This window comes from Bubalus kerabau, chromosome 13, assembly GCF_029407905.1.
Source record: "Bubalus kerabau isolate K-KA32 ecotype Philippines breed swamp buffalo chromosome 13, PCC_UOA_SB_1v2, whole genome shotgun sequence".
NCBI classification, from domain to species: Eukaryota; Metazoa; Chordata; class Mammalia; order Artiodactyla; family Bovidae; genus Bubalus; species Bubalus kerabau.
In genome coordinates this window covers 22,014,977-22,034,659 of record NC_073636.1, presented here as the reverse complement: position 1 = coordinate 22,034,659, position 19,683 = coordinate 22,014,977, and the positions used below count along the sequence as shown (strand labels likewise).

At 37.0% G+C, this 19,683-nt stretch overlaps 1 protein-coding gene across 3 annotated transcripts in view; it reads right to left on the bottom strand.

The window, feature by feature from the left end:
• PLXDC2 (plexin domain containing 2) overlaps nucleotides 1-19,683 on the bottom strand; it is a 423,407-nt gene that overhangs the window by 49,057 nt on the left and 354,667 nt on the right. For 2 of the 3 annotated variants that reach the window (XM_055543765.1, XM_055543764.1), the window contains exon 10: nucleotides 5,933-5,999. In XM_055543765.1, the coding sequence (XP_055399740.1) occupies nucleotides 5,933-5,999 (67 nt within the window). The remainder of the gene's footprint in view (nucleotides 1-5,932; nucleotides 6,000-19,683) is intronic. The other variant, XM_055543766.1, reaches the window with a different exon arrangement.

Below are 19,683 nucleotides of genomic sequence, written 5' to 3'. Positions count from 1 at the left end.
CCAAGCACAATGATGCTCTCCCTTTAGTCTTGTTTTTTCCCCATCAGTTCAACCTCTCTTTTCAATATCTTTAAGCATCTTGCCTTGTTTTCGTGTATATTTTGTTTTCCACATCACCTTCTTAGAAAATCTGCAGTACCAAATACAGTAAAAACTGCCTTTCCTTGCCTACGCCAAAGCTCAGAGAGAGAGAAAGAGAGAGAGCGAGCGAGCTGGAGAACAACCACACATCCTCCCACTGGGAACTCCACAAACTCACCTCCAGCATCCCCAGCAAGGGCTTTTTTGCTACCTGGCAATACTGTCCAGCTTTGCTGACCTCCTCTCTCATTATCCTCAACATCAATTTCAAACCCTCTCCACTCTACTTAGAACTGCCATTCCATAATGTGTCTCCCAATTTTACCCTTGGCCTCACTTTTTATATCTTTGATAAGCGAGTCATCAGCAAGAATTTTAAAAATTTATTTACAGATCATCATCCCTACTTGAATCTGTACTGACCTGTCCTTCTTCCTCCTGTTGGGATGGACAGGTCCACTGTTAACAGCTGTTCCCTCATGTGTCTGCTCTGGCCCAGCCCAGTCTACCTTCTCAGGTATTGTGAACCTGCTCATTTGACCCCCTCCTTTCTCTTCAGTATTTAGTCTTAATTCCCTCTTGCCTTGTTATCATCAGCACTTAACCATACTCAAGCACATCCCAGCTTATTTTAAAAACTCCATCTTCCCTCTTCTCCACATGCATCCTGGGATCATCCTGCTTTTCCTTCCATTCACAGTTGGAATTCAAGAGAGATGGACCAGCCTTGGGCTTTGCAGATGCCCACAAGTTTGTTTTTGTCCAGCACAACTTAACTGAAACTTCTTATACCAATGTTTCTAAATATTTCTGTATTTATCATACCTTCCATATACATTCAATATTTCACTAGCATTTGGCACTGTCTGTCCATTTTCTAACCTTAGAGTCTGTGACACACACTCATCAATTTTCTGACTCCTGTCTAACAACTGCTTCTCCAACTGCTTCTTTCTTCTTTGCTTTAAGGGTTGGTAGTTCTTATGGATCTTTCCTGACCTGTCTTTTATCTATAGGCATGGTCACTAATAATTTCCTCCACACTTATGACTTCAATTAACATCTTTATGTTAATTATGCATAAATGTCTATCTCCAGTCCACATTTTTCTCTTGGATTTTAGGCCCAAGTATTCATCTATTGACTTATATGCATGTGGATGTCACAGACTTCTCAAGCTCAGTAAGTCTAAGATGGAATTTGTCACACATTATTCTTCCCCTGTGGTTCTATTTACACACACACACACAGACACACACACACACACTAATCTGTATATCAGTATTCTTAATCACCCTAATAAGCTAAAATCCTGACCTTTGTTTTGCTCATGGCAGTAAAGGCAGACTACAGATCCTGAATGGTCCTCCTGCCATAATATACGTGGATTCTGGATAAAACAAGAATTTTGAAGCGTTACGAGGATTTTCAAGAAGTAGAGAAAAATCTCTGAAGGGGCCTTTCTTTTGTCTCCACCACCAAAACAAAATAAAGCAAAACCTGTGTGCTATAAAGACAGCAGGAGCAATATACATTAGGTAAAGTAAAAGTGCAGGGTTTGCTCTGAAGGTAAAAATGCCAAAAACTAATTATGCTCCAAGGAGATCAGCTTGGTACCAACAGTAGATGGGGGAGATTAATCCAAACCTCTCCTCCCCATAGTAACGCAGGAACAGATGGCACCCCCTGAAGCCCTCAGGTTTCCATCATCAAAACCTCTTTAGTGGAAAACATCACCTACCTACATCCTAGAAATTCCCATGGAATAAGATCAAACAAATGCACTGCTAATTAAAGGATACAAAAAGAAACACAAAGAGAAAAAGAGTAGTCTGACAAAGACCCAGCAAAAACAGAGAACAACATAATCAGACCAGCAAAAACTTTTTGATCCCAGATTGGGATCATCCAGTGTGAAACATATAGAAATTATACATGAAATATTGAAATAAATAAATAGGAAAATTTAAAAATAAACTAGTAAACAGGCTATAAAAATGATATGGCAGATTGAGTAAAGATTGACCCTAAAAAATGAAAAATACCATTGTTGAAATTACTACCTCAATGGAGAGGTTAAAGAGCAGATTGAACAAGAGGAAGAAAGAATTAATAAACTGACAAACAGATCTGAAAAAATCCCCTGGGATGCAGCACAGAGAAATAAGAAAATAGATGATATAAAAGAGAGGTTATGCAAGGAAGTGATAAGCAGGTCCAGCCTACCTCCAAAGAGCTCAGAAGGTGAAGATGAAGAGAATGGAGAGAGTCTGACTGACTTTATCACGTGCCCAGAATTTTTATCATAATCTTCTCTGCTGTAAATATCTTTGTCACATGCATTTTTGCTGAAAATACTCTTGTCGCATAACTAAATTTGCTGTAAGGCAATTTTGCTGTAAAAGATAAAATATCTGGCTGGTGGTTTGGTTGGATATACACAGTACAGAAATCATGACAGATGATGATGATTTGCCCAAGTTGGTTTCTTCTTCTGAAACACAAGACATGGCAGGAAAGAGGCCAAGGACCTTGAAGGCACAGAGGTGAATCTGCGTTTCCCATAAAACTTTGTAATGTCTATCGAAGGCATGTGACAAATGCCAAGAACAAACATCAGTGCAGAGGCTTTTATGACACAATAGAAAGCTCAGTTACAAACATGCATCCTAGCATTTGGAATTGATACCTCTCTTCAAGAAGGAAGAAATTTTGCTGAAAATAACATTGGGATGTTGAACAAGCAGACAAATTAGTAGCAACAAAATGTGTAATACTATGAACAAAAGACTTGGAAGGCAAGTGCTTAGGTTCAACTCACAGAATAAAGCCACTTACTTGCACAGTATTGTCGTGAGTCTCCACACACATTAAATGTATTCAGATACTTTGTATTTCTCAATAAAATCTTTTCAATTTTGTTATTCACTTTCATGTTTCATTATATCCTTTCTAATGCCCCTCTTTTATTTTTCCTTATTGTATCTTTAGTGGCAAAATTACGACCTCATGGCCATTTACTTGGCAAAAATGTTTGTGGCCAAAATGTTTATGGTAAAGAAGCTTATGGTGAAAATACCTAGAACCCATTTATCCAAATTGATAACCAATCAGTTAGAAAACACACATCCTTCTCGAGCACATGTAGATCTTTGTTAAAAATGACTCATTGACTATTCCATTAAAAGCTCCAACTAATTTTAAAGAATCAGTGTCATATAGAATGTGCTGTCTGGCAATTCAACTAGGTAAGAAGTCAATAATGAAAAGATGAAATTTAAAATTTCCATAATTTAGAAATGCAGTGTAATTCATAGTTCAATGTAACTTCAGTAAAAATGAGGGCCTTCCCTGGTGGCTCAGTGGTAAAGAATCTACCTGCTAAGCAGGAGATGTGGATTCAATCTCTGGGTTGGGAAGATCCCCTGGAGAAGGAGATGGCCTTCTTGCCTGGGAAATCCCATGGACAGAGGAGCCTGGCGAGTTATAGTCCATGCAGTCACAAAGAGTTGGATACAACTGAGCAACAGACTTGCAGTAAAAATATTGACCAGATTGACTGATTACAGATATTGCAAGCGGATTTTAAAATTTATATGAAGAACAAAAGTTCAAAAGTTGTCAAAACACCTGAGAAAATGAAAAAGTAAAGTTTGTTCTATAGCTAGTGATATTTCTTATAAAACTACAGTAATTAAGACAGGGTAATATATAATGTATTCATTCTTCCAAAAAGTCATTTGGATCATATCATCCCCTTAATTTAAAACCCTCCAGATAGCTTTGTCCTGCCTTTAACATGAGGCTCAAACTGCTTCAATGTTACTGGGCCCTGTTCACCCCACCAGTGTTACCTCTCACCACTCTTACCTTCAGTTACCCCTCAGAAGTCATTAAATATCACCTCCTCAAACAAACGCTCCCTTATCCTACTGAACAAGACCATGCACCTTTTGCCAGGGTCATTCTCTAAGTGTGGTTCTTTGTTCAGTGTGTGTTTCCCCTGCTACACACATTTCTCACACTTAAATTAGCAGTACTTAGAACAGTAAATAGTACGTTCTTATATTAGGATCTGCACTTATTGAATAAATTCATCTCACAAGATCAGAAGGAAAATTTAACCCTAGTTTTAGGCACAGAAAATAGACTGGATTTGGTGACCCTGTTCACTTACCTGTAACACAAGTCTAGGATTGCTCACAATAGAGCTAGTAATGTTGACAATTTAGTTATGGAATAAAAAGGAAGCACTGGATATTATAGCAAGTGCTAGAGCCTGAGCTTCTTGGGAAGAGAGAATAATTAAAAAAAAAAATTAGTGCTTAGCACAGACCATAGGACATAGTGAATTCCCCATACATATATTTAGGAGGGCTTAGAATGTGGTGGATTCTTCTCAATAGCTTCTGTTTCATGCTGGGCCCACACTGAAGCAAGAAAATTACGATGTCTCAATTACACTTTTGATATCCAATTTCAACGTTTTTAATTGAGGTAACTGTGATTACCTGAAAGAAATATCAACCTTAAAACACAACAATGACTCTCATTAATAGATTTTCTTTTTCAAGTATCATTGTTAAATAAGTGAAATGAAATACTGTTGATAAATCAGTATACTGCTACTGCTGCTAAGTCGCTTTAGTTGTGTCCAACTCTTTGCGACCCCATAGATGGCAGCCCACCAGGCTCCCCTGTCCCTGGGATTCTCCAGGCAAGAACACTGGAGTGGGTTGCCATTTCCTTCTCCAATGCATGAAAGTGAAAAATGAAAGTGAAGTCGTTCAGTCGTGTCTGACTCTTAGCGACCCCATGGACTGCAGCCTACCAGGCTCCTCCATCCATGGGATTTTCCAGGCAAGAGTACTGGAGTGGGGTGCCATTGCCTTCTCCGATAAATTAGTATACATTATTGTAATTCACCACCGCCCACAACCAAGTGTCAAAAAGTTGATTAAAGGTACATTGGCAGTAAGTTCAAGAATATCCTGAAAAATGCATTTCTCAAGGTATTTATGAGATATCATAAATAAAAACTTAATAAAAAAAGGCTTTAGTAACCAGGATTCCCTAATAGTTTTAAAAACAGCTCTTTGACATGATACGCTTCACTGAATGAGAAAGCTTGTAGAAGTGATAATGGTTTTTGTTAGAAATATATACCCTAAAACTTAACAAAGGGAGAAGGAACAAATACTACTTTTCTCTGTGAACTTTATGGGATATTTTTATGTGACTCTGAACTCACAGTGCAAATACAATTCACTAAAAAACTTTTAAACATGTTGGAATCCCTTCTGCAATTTTATTTACTTGCTTAAATCACTTCTTTGCATCACTGTATCCATGATATTTGCCTGAGACTTACTGTTTCCATGTTAGACCACATCTACCTTCTTCTATTATGCTGATATACTGCAATCAATCTTTTCCTCCATACAACTGATTTCATTATTTGAGTGAAAAAGATGGGGAAAATAAAAGATCTCAAAAAAGCAGCAAATATTTAAGAGAGCTGCCCTTTGATCAAAGAGATTTAAATCCTGGTTCTACGATTCCTAAGTCACATCTCTACCTCCAGATTCTTTCTTTCCACCCCTACCTCAACATCACCCCTCATTCTTTCCTCTTCCCCTCTTGGTACCACGGAGGCAATAACAGCTCTGATCTCATAGGATGGGCATGAGAATAAATTGAGATAATACATGTAGAGTTAAACCCAGCATCTGGTACATATAAGGGCTCAATGACTGCTGGCTCTTTTATTAAATTAGACCCCATTTTCATTAAGTTGCAGCAATGATATACGACAGCTTGGTCTTAGCAATCTCATCATAATAAAGCGCACCTGTACCTCTTCAGGGCATCCACTGTCCACCCAGTCCTGCCGATGGCGATCAAATCCACTGGAACATCTTCAGAGACAGCCATGTTGTAGATCAGAAAAGAAAGTATGGGGTACAGAGTGGAGGTAGAAATTAAAAGAGAAACACTGGTAAGTAGTTAATTTTCAAATGTGCACAAGAAAAACTTTCTTCTATAGAACTGTTAGCTGGAGCAGTAGATGAGCATTTACAGAGTTCTGTGTAACCACCCATGCACAACTTAGGTAATGATGCCGTTACGTTTGCACGTGACAACAGATGACTCTACTGAGGTTCACACACAATACAGAGATCACCATACAAAGGCGAGACAGTAGCCATTCTATGGAGCTGGTTTTTCTTTTCCTCCTACGTATATATTTTTCATCATTACTACAAACAGATACAAATTTTTTTGCAGGCATTTTTCAGGATTTCAGATCTTGTTATTTGTTTTACTTACATTTTAAAACTAGATCCACAGTCACAAAAACTCTTTCCCTATTGTACAGTAAAAGGTTAGTAAGTCAGGTTTGGGATGTTCAAACCTACACATTCCAAAGAGAGAACTGGCCCTTGTCCAGGGAGATCACGTCTAAGGCTTTGGAATATCCTGCCTGATAAAAGTGTCTTTGTATATCTTGGGTCTTGGGCTATGCTAGATAGTTCACACCACCAACATGATTTATAGTGCAGGTCTGTTTTTATTTGCTTGGAGCCCTGGGCCATGCTGCATCAGTTTGACCCTTGGGGGGCTGGAGAATAGAGATAAAGTTGGACATGGAAAATTTCATATCTATATAATGGTCCTCAGTAAAAACCCTGGACACCAAGACTTGGATGAGTTTCCTTGAGTGGCAATACTTGGTGTGTGTTTTCATGAACAGTTGCTGGAAGAATTAAGTGTCGACTCCACTGAGGGAGAAAGACTGGGAGCTGTGCCTTGTCACTCTTGTATTCCCCCATGTTCCTTCCCTTTGCTGATTTTAATCTGTGTCCTTTTGTTGTAATAAACGGCAACCTGGAGCACAACATTTTCTCCTCTCTGTCAGTTCTTTCAGTGAATCAGCGAAGCTGAGTGTGTTCCTGTGGATTCCTGCCTACATAATTCCTAAGATTAAGTCACGCCTAAAAGGTCAGATTCACAAGGAACTCTACTTCGTGCTCTGTGGTGACCTAAATGGGGAGGAAATCCAAAGAAGAGAGGATATATGTATATGTATAGCTGATTCACTTTGCTGTATAGCAGAAACTAACAGAACATTGTAAAGAAACTGTACTCCAATAAAAGTTAAGTAAAATAATAAAAATAAAAGGTCAAATTAAGCAAGCACTGGGTTGATGAGATTTGGCTCACTCCCACTTTCTTTCTTCTTCTTTTTTTAAAGTTTTTGACTGGGCTGTGTGGATGTGGGATCTTAGTTCTCCAACCAGGGACTGAATTCACAACCTTGGCATTGGAAGCATGGAGTCTGAACCACTGGACCACCAGGGAAGTCCTCCACTCTCTTTCTTGATTGAAATAATTTCTGCCCTCCCTACAGAAAATCTAACTACAGTTCATTCACTTTTCAAGACTCAGAAATTACCACCCAGAGCCCATTCTGATAAAGCTTCATCATTGGTGTGCTCACATGTTACTTTACTATTTAACTTTTCTCATTTATATACAATTTCATGGCCTTATGTCTTATTTGGGCTTCCCTTGTGGCTCAGCTGGTAAAGAATCTGCCTGTAATGTGGGAGACCTGGGTTCAATCCCTGGTTGGGAAGATCCCCTGGAGAAGGGGAAGGCTACCCACTCCAGTATATTGGCCTGGAGAATTCCATGGATTATATAGTCCACAGGGATGCAAAGAGTCAGATACCACTTATTTACCAAACTTGATTGTGAATACTTTAAAGTTAGGACCAGTGTTATATTTAAGCATTCCTAGTATATCTGATGGAGAAGGCAATGGCACCCCACTTCAGTATTCTTGCCTGGAAAATCCCATGAACGGAGGAGCCTGCTAGGCTGCAGTCCATGGGGTTGCTAGGAGTTGGACACGACTGAGTGACTTCCCTTTCACTTTCCACTTTCATGCATTGGAGAAGGATTGGCAACCCACTCCAGTGTTCTTGCCTGGAGAATCCCAGGGACTGAGAAGCCTGGTGGGCTGCCATCTATGGGGTTGCACAGAGTCAGACACGACTTACATGACTTAGCAGTAGCAGTATATCTGAAACATGATTTTTTTCCATATATTTACCTATGAAAAATGAAGTGTCTGCTGTTACCCTGTTTGTTTATCCTATACACTGAACACATCATAAGAAATGCCAGGCTAGATGAGTTATAAGCTGGAATCAAGATAGATGGGAGAAACATCTACAAACTCAGATAATGCAGATGATACCACTCTAATGGCAGAAAGCAAAGAGGAACTAAAGAGCCTCTTGATGAGGGTGAAGGAGGAGAGTGAAAGAGCTGGCTTAAAACTAAATATTAAAAATCTTTGTGCCAGTACCATACTGTCTTGATAACTGTGGCTTTGTAGTAGAGCCTGAAGTCAGGTAGGTTGATTCCTCCAGTTCCATTCTTTCTCAAGATCGCTTTGGCTATTCGAGGTTTTTTGTATTTCCATACAAATTGTGAAATTATTTGTTCTAGCTCTGTGAAGAATGCTGTTGGTAGCTTGATAGGGATTGCATTGAATCTATAGATTGCTTTGGGTAGTATACTCATTTTCACTATATTGATTCTTCCAATCCATGAACATGGTATATTTCTCCATCTGTTAGTGTCCTCTTTGATTTCTTTCACCAGTGTTTTATAGTTTTCTATATATAGGTCTTTAGTTTCTTTAGGTAGATATATTCCTAAGTATTTTATTCTTTCCATTGCAATGGTGAATGGAATTGTTTCCTTAATTTCTCTTTCTGTTTTCTCATTATTAGTGTATAGGAATGCAAGGAATTTCTGTGTGTTGATTTTATATCCTGCAACTTTACTATAGTCATTGATTAATAGATCAATGGAACAAAATAGAAAGCCCAGAGATAAATCCACGTACATATGGACACCTTATCTTTGACAAAGGAGGCAAGAATATACAATGGATTAAAGACAATCTCTTTAACAAGTGGTGCTGGGAAATCTGGTCAACCACTTGTAAAAGAATGAAACTAGAACACTTTCTAACACCATACACAAAAATAAACTCAAAATGGATTAAAGATCTCAATGTAAGACCAGAAACTATAAAACTCCTAGAGGAGAACATAGGCAAAACACTCTCTGACGTACATCACAGCAGGATCCTCTATGACCCACCTCCCAGAATATTGGAAATAAAAGCAAAAATAAACAAATGGGACCTAATTAACCTTAAAAGCTTCTGCACATCAAAGGAAACTATTAGCAAGGTGAAAAGACAGCCTTCAGAATGGGAGAAGATAATAGCAAATGAAGCAACTGACAAACAAACAATCTCGAGAATATACAAGCAACTCCTACAGCTCAATTCCAGAAAAATAAATGACCCAATCAAAAAATGGGCCAAAGAACTAAATAGACATTTCTCCAAAGAAGACATACAGATGGCTAACAAACACATGAAAAGATGCTCAACATCACTCATTATCAGAGAAATGCAAATCAAAACCACTATGAGGTACCATTTCACACCAGTCAGAATGGCTGCGATCCAAAAGTCTACAAGTAATAAATGCTGGAGAGGGTGTGGAGAAAAGGGAACCCTCTTACACTGTTGGTGGGAATGCAAACTAGTACAGCCACTCTGGAGAACAGTGTGGAGATTCCTTAAAAAACTGGAAATAGAACTGCCTTATGATCCAGCAATCCCACTGCTGGGCATACACACTGAGGAAACCAGAAGGGAAAGAGACACGTGTACCCCAATGTTCATCGCAGCACTGTTTATAATAGCCAGGACATGGAAGCAACCTAGATGTCCATCAGCAGATGAATGGATAAGAAGGCAGTGGTACATATACACAATGGAGTATTACTCAGCCATTAAAAAGAATACATTTGAATCAGTTCTAATGAGGTGGATGAAACTGGAGCCTATTATACAGAGTGAAGTAAGCCAGAAAGAAAAACACCAATACAGTACACTAACGCATATATATGGAATTTAGAAAGATGGTAACAATAACCCTGTGTACAAGACAGCAAAAGAGACACTGATGTATAGAACAGTCTTATGGACTCTGTGGGAGAGGGAGAGGGTGGGAAGATTTGGGAGAATGGCATTGAAACATGTAAAATATCATGTATGAAACAAGTTGCCAGTCCAGGTTCGATGCACAATACTGGATGCTTGGGGCTGGTGCATTGGGACGACCCAGAGGGATGGAATGGGGAAGGAGGAGGGAGGAGGGTTCAGGATGGGGAGCACATGTATACCTGTGGCGGATTCATTTTGATATTTGGCAAAACTAATACAATTATGTAAAGTTTAAAAATAAAATAAAATTGAAGAACAAAACAAACAAACAAACAAAAAACAAACAAAAAAACTAAATATTAAAAATCTAAGATCATAGCATGTGGCCCCATTATTTCATGGCAAAAAGAAGGGGAAAAGGTGGAAGTAGTGACAGATTTCCTCTTCTTGGGTTCTAAAATCACTGCGGATGGTGACTGCAGCCATGAAATCAGAAGATGACTGTTTCTTGGCAGGAAAGCTATGACAAACCTAGACAGTGTATTGAAAAGCAGAGATATTACTCTGCCAACAAAGGTCCATATAGTCAAGGCTATGGTCTTTCCAGTGGTCACATACTGTCATGAGAGTTGAACCACAAAGAAGGCAGAGCACCAAAGAACTGATGCCTTCAAACTATGGTGCGAGAGAAGACTTCTGAAAGTCCCTTAGATAGCACGGAGATCAAACCAGTCAATCTTAAGGGAAATCAACCTTGAATACTCATTGGAAAGAATGATGCTGAAGCTCCAGTATTTTGGTTATCTGATGAGAACAGTTGACTCATTGGAAGAGTCCTTGATGCTAGGAAAGATTGAGGGCAGATGGAGAAGAGGCTGTCAGAGGATGAGATGGCTGGATGGCATCACTGATGCAATGGACATGAACTTCGATGCAATGGACATGCAATGAACTTTGGGAGATAGTGAGGGACAGGGAGGTCTGGCATGCTGCAGTCCATGGGGTTGCAGAGTCAGACACAACTGGGTGACTGAACAAGTATATCTGACACATGATTTATTTTTCATATATTTATGAGTCTATGAAAAACAAAGGTTTACATTGATCCTGAATTTTAATATATAAATATATATACTTAATACATTATAAATATAAATCCATGTTAATAATCTAAATAGATATTTATGTATTTTTCAAAATAAATGGAGACTTTTTGTCTTATATTCTTACAGGCTGTTCAATTTTAGTCTCATGTTTTTTTACACTGTTACTTCACAACTTCTTTTTTCATTTGTTTTGCAATGAGTCCACATGATTTTTTCCTAAGAATCCTTGCCAGAGATCATGTACCATAGCATGAATGAGCACAATTTAATTCAAGTGGAATGTGAAAACAGCTCGACTGTCAACAGAAAAGATCATATCTATCATTCTGCTTGGACATGATCCATTAGAGCTCAGCTATTTTATACCTACCATCTGTGCTGAACAAGCTCAAGTGTGAAATAAACATCAGTGTGTGATCTAGCATCCTGAGTTCAGAATCCCCAGTTGGTCAAGGCCATATCTGGTTACCCAAAGAGATTCTGACGTTTAGAGTCCAATTCCAGATGAATCAGACGGTTGTTGCCTCTTCTCTTTCTCTCCTTTCAAGTTTGCTTAAATATTGAAAAGTGTACTGATATTCTCTTTTGCAAGATGGGAATCTATCAATTTCTACAGAGAATATATTTTGGGAATCATCTGACAAGTAATTAAACGCAACAGATAATTTTAAAATGCAGTCTGTCTTTACTTACTCCATTCTAGACGTACTCAAAGCCAGTGGGAAATAATAACTTTTACCTTATATTGTAAAAAGACAGTACCAAATCTTAAATTTATGAGTCAATTTTATCTTCAGTAATTGGTCCCTTAAATTATTACATTAATCCCAGGGAAAAGTATAGAAACACTGTGGTTTGCCTGAGTTATTAAATACTCTCTCAATTATTGTGTGTGAAATTAGGTTCTACTGAAAATATGTAATTCAATTAAGTAATTCATTCATTTATTTATTCACAATTGATTATCTATTAGTTGATCCACAGCTTACTAACGGCCAGGGTGGGAAGGATTGACAATGGAAAAACACAAATAAAGTTTGGTTTGAAAAATTCATACATTTTTGTACCTTATGATGCCTTTACAAATTAACAAAACAGGACTTTGCCTTTTCATAATTTAATTTTAAAACCTAGTCATTTAAACAGCATCAGAAACCAATTATAAACAAGAAGATGTGTCTGTGTGTGTCTCTGTGTGTGTGTTGTACCAATCATTAAGAAAAGCTATCTTTCTATTATTTCAAAATTCTAAATAATGATCCTGATTCTGGGAAAGTTTGAAGGCAGGAGGAGAAGGGGCGACGATGATGAGATGATGAGATGGTTGGGTGGCATCATCCACTCAATGGACATGAGTTTGAGCAAACCCCGGGAGATGGTGAAGGACAGGGAAGCCTGGCGTGCTGCAGTCCATGGGGTCTGACATGACTGAGCGACCGAACAACAACAAATAAGTAAAAAAAATCACTTCTGAAAACACCTTCCTCCCTCCACTGAGCTGCTGTGTTGTTTCTCTAAAACATCACGACATTAACCACATTGTGCTCTAGCAGGTTGTTTTCCAGAGTTCTCAGAGAGGCTCTCCTGACCTGGAATCACCTGGTGTTCCTGCTGAAATGCAGATTCCTGGGTCTGAGTAAGATTCTCTTACAACTTAGGTCCAGCAATTTCATTGGAAACAGGAGTTCCTGGTGATTCTCACCACACTGAATTGGGAAACCCATGGGCTTCCTACATGATATGTCTACATAACAGGCCTCTTTCCGCTCCACCAGCCCATCTCCTGTGCTTATTACCCCTCTCTGATTGTGTTTCTCTTTTTTGAGTCTCTGCCTTTGAACATGCCATTACATTTGTCTGGAGTACCTTCCTCATCTCTAATTAGTAAACCAAATATAATGCAAGGCTTATCTCCTTCCAGAAGCATCTCCTTTTCCTCTTACCCAGAAGAGATAGCACCCTGTTTTCAATGTCCCTCAACATCAGTGCTAATGTCTACTATTACACTACAATTGGTTGTTTTCAAGCTTCTCATATGCATAAGACTTTGCAGGGGAACATAATTTCAGATGAAAAGTCTAGGGTCAAACTGCTTGAGTTAGAAGTCTGTTTTGGCCACCAAATAGGTATGTGATCTTAGGCAAGCTATTTTTCCTATTTAAACTGGTTTCCTCACCTGTAAAATGATGGAGGGGGATTAGGTAAGAACTAAAAGTAGAGTGTTTGGTACACAGTCAACATTTAGTAAATGTCAGCTGTTTTTAACACTTAAGTAATGTCTTTGTAGTATGTACGTAACAAGGTCAAGAACTCTCGAAAATGAGTACGTGAGATTTTCACTATATAGATAGAAGTTACAAAATGTATAGAAATTAATGCTGTGTACCATGATAATATGAAATGTCTTTTATACTTAAAAATTCCTCCATCACCATATTTGGAAATTAATATTATAGAATCTTATGAGAGAAAAATCTGAATTGCTCTCAAATATAGAGCACATATTTATTCAATATTTATAAATAGAAATTATGTGGTTTTGTAAATATTCCTTAAAAAATGATTTCAACAGTCTGAGTTCCTAACTACAAAAGATTTCCAATGGTTTTATTTTCAAGCTATTACCTTCTTCTCACTATTACCTAATACCAAAGCAGATTGTTAGAGAGTGATACTTCAAGTTAATTGTACTATTTCCCACTCAGCTTCAATGGGATGTTGATTTCAAAGCCCCCAAGAACCATGTTAAGTGAACCCCATTTAATAAGGCAGCCGAGAAAGGAAGCAATATTCTCCTAGTTTGCAGCATCTATTCAATTGTGAGATTAAAGCATAAATCTCATCACATGTCTAACTGATCTCAGTTTGTGGAAAGGGCTTCACAAATACAACTTATTTTGCAAAGGTAGTATGTTCAGATAAAGAAAACAGAGTAAACATTAAAATACATACATAAGGATTAAAAATGAAGTCCATGTCTTTCTACACAATTGAACATGTGTTATTTCACCAGTAAAATGAAACCGCTACAAAAGAAAATTCTGGAGAAAACCTTCACAGATCCCTGAGATCCAATTAGGAATTAGTTTGGAGATTAGGAGTCAGATTAAGAGATTAGGAAAAAAAAAACAGGGTACTAAATATTTTAGGCTTTGAAGACTACACAGTTCCTGTCATAATTATTAATACTTAACTCTGTGATAATTGAAAAAGCAAGAGAGTTTCAGAAAACCATCTAATTCTGCCTTATTAACTATGCCAAAGCCTTTGACTGTGTGGATCACAATAAACTGTAGAAAATTCTTCAAGAGATGGGAATACCAGACCACCTGACCTGCCTTTTGAGAAATCTGTATGCAGGTCAGGAAGAAACAGTTAGAACTGGACATAGAACAACAGACTGGTTCCAAATAGGGAGGAGTACGTCAAAGCTGTATATTGTCACCTTGCTTATTTAACTTATATGCAGAGTACATCATGAGAAACACTGGGCTGGATGAAGCATAAGCTGGAATCAAGATTGCTGGGAGAAATATCAATAGCCTCAGATATGCATATGACACCACCCTTATGGCAGAAAGTGAAGAACCAAAGATCCTCTTGATGAAAGTAAAAGAGGAGAGTGAAAAGGTTGGCTTAAAGCTCAACATTCAGAAAACTAAGATCATGGCATCTGGTCCCATCACTTCATGGCAAATAGATGAGGAAACAGTGGAAACAGTGACAGACTTTATTTTTTGGGGCTCCAAAATCACTGCAGATGGTGATTGCAGCCATGATATTAAAAGATGCTTGCTCCTTGGAAGAAAAGTTATGACCCAACTAGACAGCATATTAAAAGGCAGAGACATTACTTTGCCAACAAAGGTCTGTCTAGTGAAGGCTATGGTTTTTCCAGTAATCATGTATGGATGTGAGAGTTGGACTGTGAAGAAAGCTGAGTGCCGAAGAATTGATGCTTTTGAACTGTGATGTTGGAGAAGACTCTTGAGAGTCCCTTGGACTGCAAGGAGATCCAACCAGTCCATTTTGAAGATCAGCCCTGGGATTTCTTTGGAGGGAATGATGCTGAAGCTGAAACTCCAGTACTTTGGCCACCTCATGCGAAGAGTTGACTCATTGGAAAAGACTCTGATGCTGGGAGGGATTGAAGGCAGGAGGAGAAGGGGACGACAGAGGATGAGATGGCTGGATGGCATCACTGCCTCTATGGACGTGAGTCTGAGTGAACTCCAGTGTTGGTGATGGACAGGGAGGCCTGGCGTGCTGCGATTCATGGGGTCACAAAGAGTCGGACACGACTGAGCGACTGAACTGAACTGAACTGAGGCCTCAGGTGTATTTACTGGCATAGTATCTTAATGGGAAAATCAATTGTACATTTGTTACGTTTTCTTTCCGTAGTCTGCAATAGTGTGAAAAATGATCCTCTGGCATTAAAGAGATGGAAAGTACTTAAAAAAATAAGTGTTTTAGATGAGAAACAAGTATAATGATAAACAGCTGTGACAAAAACTAACTCATAACATATTTTGTTATGAGTGTGGAGCTGTAAGATACGGGAAAATGATTTTGTTTTGAAATACTGAAAAAATTTCATTGGAAAGGTAGGTCATAAAATTTAAAATGTTGAGTACAATAATCATTACTGTCAATAAAAAGTTAGTAAAAAAAAGTCATATCTCATTTCCCATATGGGGTATGTTTGTTCTTAATTGGCTTCGGGCATGAGATGGATGATTTAATTTGTAAAAGCATTTCTCCTAAAATCAAGAAACTTGAGCTTAAAGTTTTTCAGAATCTTCATACCTGAACTACTCATTACATAGAGCTCTGGGAATGATAGATGAATTTGAGTACACAGTAATCTATTATGGAGACAACACTATAGGACAAATTATGAAATTTTACATCATTATAATATGCAAGGATATGGAGCATGTTGCCTTCTAACAAAAGCTCTTGATATTAGTTGTAGCCCGGGATCGTAAGCCAATGCCATTAAGAATAGTTATCTGCAGAACACAGGAACTTTGCAAGTGAAGATGAGTTTCAGATGGAAAACTGGGGTGAAATCATCTGGATCTGATAAGCAGAACCTTGTCATATCAGATGTGGCATCATGCAGAGCTGCAGGTTTTATAAAATAAAGACTTACTATTTCTTTAGTTTTCTAGAGTCTAGAGCACCCTAATATGTGTTTAAAAGCATAATATCAGGGTGTTTTACCCTTCCAATTCTTTTATCTCATTAAAAATATTCACATGTTATTTCTTTTTCCTTCCAAACTATTGGTTCTATATATATATCCTAGGAAATACGTGATGCATAAAAAGTCAGTTATACCCTGGACAATCCAATAAACCCACTTTAGTGCAAAATAATTAGTGATAGTACACTGCTTTCATCATGTTTTAATCAGGGAGATGGCAACTGTACCCAGATTATTAGATATCGGAGTATTTATTTTATATCTACATCAAAAAGTCTCCTAAGATACTACTTAGAAAGGGCAAGAGAATGAAGTATTCACCCATATGGCAACAGTTAAAAAGTATCTGATTCAAAAGACTTGGACATACTTGTTTGCAGTAAAATTCAATTTTTATCTTTGCTCTTCCTAACTTTTAAGTGCTTCTAGTGAACGCTGAAATATGCTGGCTCAGGAAATTTTAAATTATGCAAGTTTGGCTGTGTATTGACTTAAAATTATCCTTCATTACAGAGCATCACATAATCTCTGTATTATTCACAAATTTAAGCCATATGTTTAGACATTATTACTGTTATTTTTTTAAACCAATAGTAGCTTAAATAGTTAAATCTGGATTCCCACCAGAAGTAGTTGAAATAATTAACTCTGAATTCCTCAGTGACTTCCAGCTTTGTCCTAATTCACCTGCATGAAGTGGATGTGACTACATTAGTAATATGAAGTATGCAATTTCAGAAATCTTCAATTTATCAAAAAACAGATTACTCCAAGGTAGTCTTTGAAACTTTTTGAAATAAACCATACTAAGAAATAGTTAACATTGTTTAATCATTTATATATCTGGGTATGTGTTATGGTTGTATGTTTGTGTGTGCTGAAACTACATATTTATTGTGATGTTTCTTTTTTCAAAACATCCAAATAAAGCACAGAGATATTTTGTATTCTATTCTATTTCATTAACAAAAGTGCTGACTGCAACCCACTGGGTAATTGATAGCATGACCCTCCTGAATTGCAACCCTCAGTTTGAATAATTCTATCCTCGTAGTTCAAAATTTTAATCATATTTATGCTTTAAATAGCATTGCCTGGTTTGTAAAATAATCATTTTAATAGAAAATTACAGAAAAGTATAGAAACAGAAATTAAAGTAAATAATATCCCAGTGCTAAGATATTGCTAGTTTTATTTCCCAACCAATCTTTATTTAACATATAATTACATATACTTATGTATTAATCAAACTGAAATCATATCATGTGATAACTTGCTTTTTTACAATTAATATGATAGTCTTGGTATTTTCCAAGTCCATAAATATCCCTTGAGAGTTAATTTTTAATGACAGTATATACTCCATTATATGGCTTTATAAACATTTTATTGTATGATACATAGGAAAGTTTTAAAAGAGTAAATTCTATGTGTTACTATGAAAGAAAAATTTTTTTTCTTTTTCTCTCTTTTTTGCATCTATATGAGAAGATGGATGCTAGCTTAACCTATTTTGGTAATCATTTCACCATATATGTTAATCAAACTATCATGATGAAAGCTTTAAAATTATATGGTGAAGTATGTCAATTATTTCTCAATAAAACTGGAAATAATAATTCAACCTATATATCAGCATATGGGCTTCCCTGGTGACTCAGTTGTAAAGAATCTGGATGCCAATACAAGAGATGAGGGTTAGATCCTTGGTTTGGGAAGATCCATTGGAGGAGATGGTAAACCCGCCTCAGTATACCTGCCTGGGGATTCCCATGGACAGAGGAGCCAAGTGGCTACAATCCAGGAGTTTGCAAAAGAGATAAGACTTAGCAACTAAACAATATTGTAAGCATGCATATGTCATTTTAACCCTTATTAAAATACATACCATTATTCTTTTTGCAATTTGATGGATTAAAAGTGACAGTTATGTTTTATTTAGCATTTCTCTATTACAGGTGAGGTGAAACTTCACACCATGTTTAACAATCCTCATTCTATCCAATTGGACTATTTTTTGTTTACAGGTTTTCTATAAAATAAGAGCATTAAATTTCTGTTAAATATATCATGTGTCTGTAATTTGCCATTTAATTCTAAATATGATTTTTTTTTTGCCATGCAGTGGTATGTATTTTCACACTGTAACATTTTTAAACCTTTTGTTCAAGATTTATTTTTTGCTGTTTTGCTCAGAAAGGCCTCCACTATGTTGGCATTACGTAAAACTTGCCATAGGCTCTACTAGTTAGCTCATTATTTCATTCTTTACTTTCAGTTCTCTAATCTGCTTTAAATTTATTGTAGTATGTTGCATGAAGTTAGAACCAAATCTAAAGAGACAAATTTTATTTAGATTGATAGCTAAGAGTCCTCAGATAATTTGTTGAGTAAGAGATCATTTGTCCATTGTTTGGAACTGCATGTTACACTCATATGCTAAGGTCTATTTCTGAAACTGTATAATCTTCCATTGATTGTCCTGTTCCTTCTCGTGCAATTCCTATAATGACTTCATTACTACAGTTTAATCTAATGATTTATTTAGACTTAGTACAGTCTGCTTTCATTGATCTTATTTTTAAATTTTTTCTCAAGTTGTCTCACTCTTTATGCGTCTCTGTGATTTTTTCTAATTACATTCTGATGCTCCAAATAATAATGTTATTGATGGAACTGATGTGGAAATAATGATATCTTAATCTATTCTGGCTTTCCATCCATTAAAATGTTTATTCAGGTGTTCTTTTAAGTGTCTCATCAAACTTTCATTACTTTCCTTATATGGAACCTACACATGATTAAGCTTGTTAGTAAGTATTTTATCTATTTTTGCAATTATTAAGGAACTTTAATCTTGCATTTTCTAAATGGTTATTTCTGACATGGAAAGCTGTGAACTTCTGTGTATTTTGTATCAGGTTCCTTTATTTATGAAAAATAGCTTCTGCTTTCCAATAGTTTTATTTCATTTGTTTCTTTTCTCTGTGTGTTACACAGAGTTATAGAATTTTGGTACATAAGAGTAGTAATCACACACATGTCTTCTTCCTTGTTTTAGTGGGAATGTCTCTGGGGCATTAATGTTTGGTATACTTTTCCATTGTTTGAAATAATATTTACTGTCATGTTAATATGTATCTATTTCAGCCTGCTAACATTTTTTTTTACTTAGGGCTTCCCTGATGGCTCAGATGTAAAGAATCTGCCTGCAACGCAGGAGACTGAGGTTTGATCCTTGG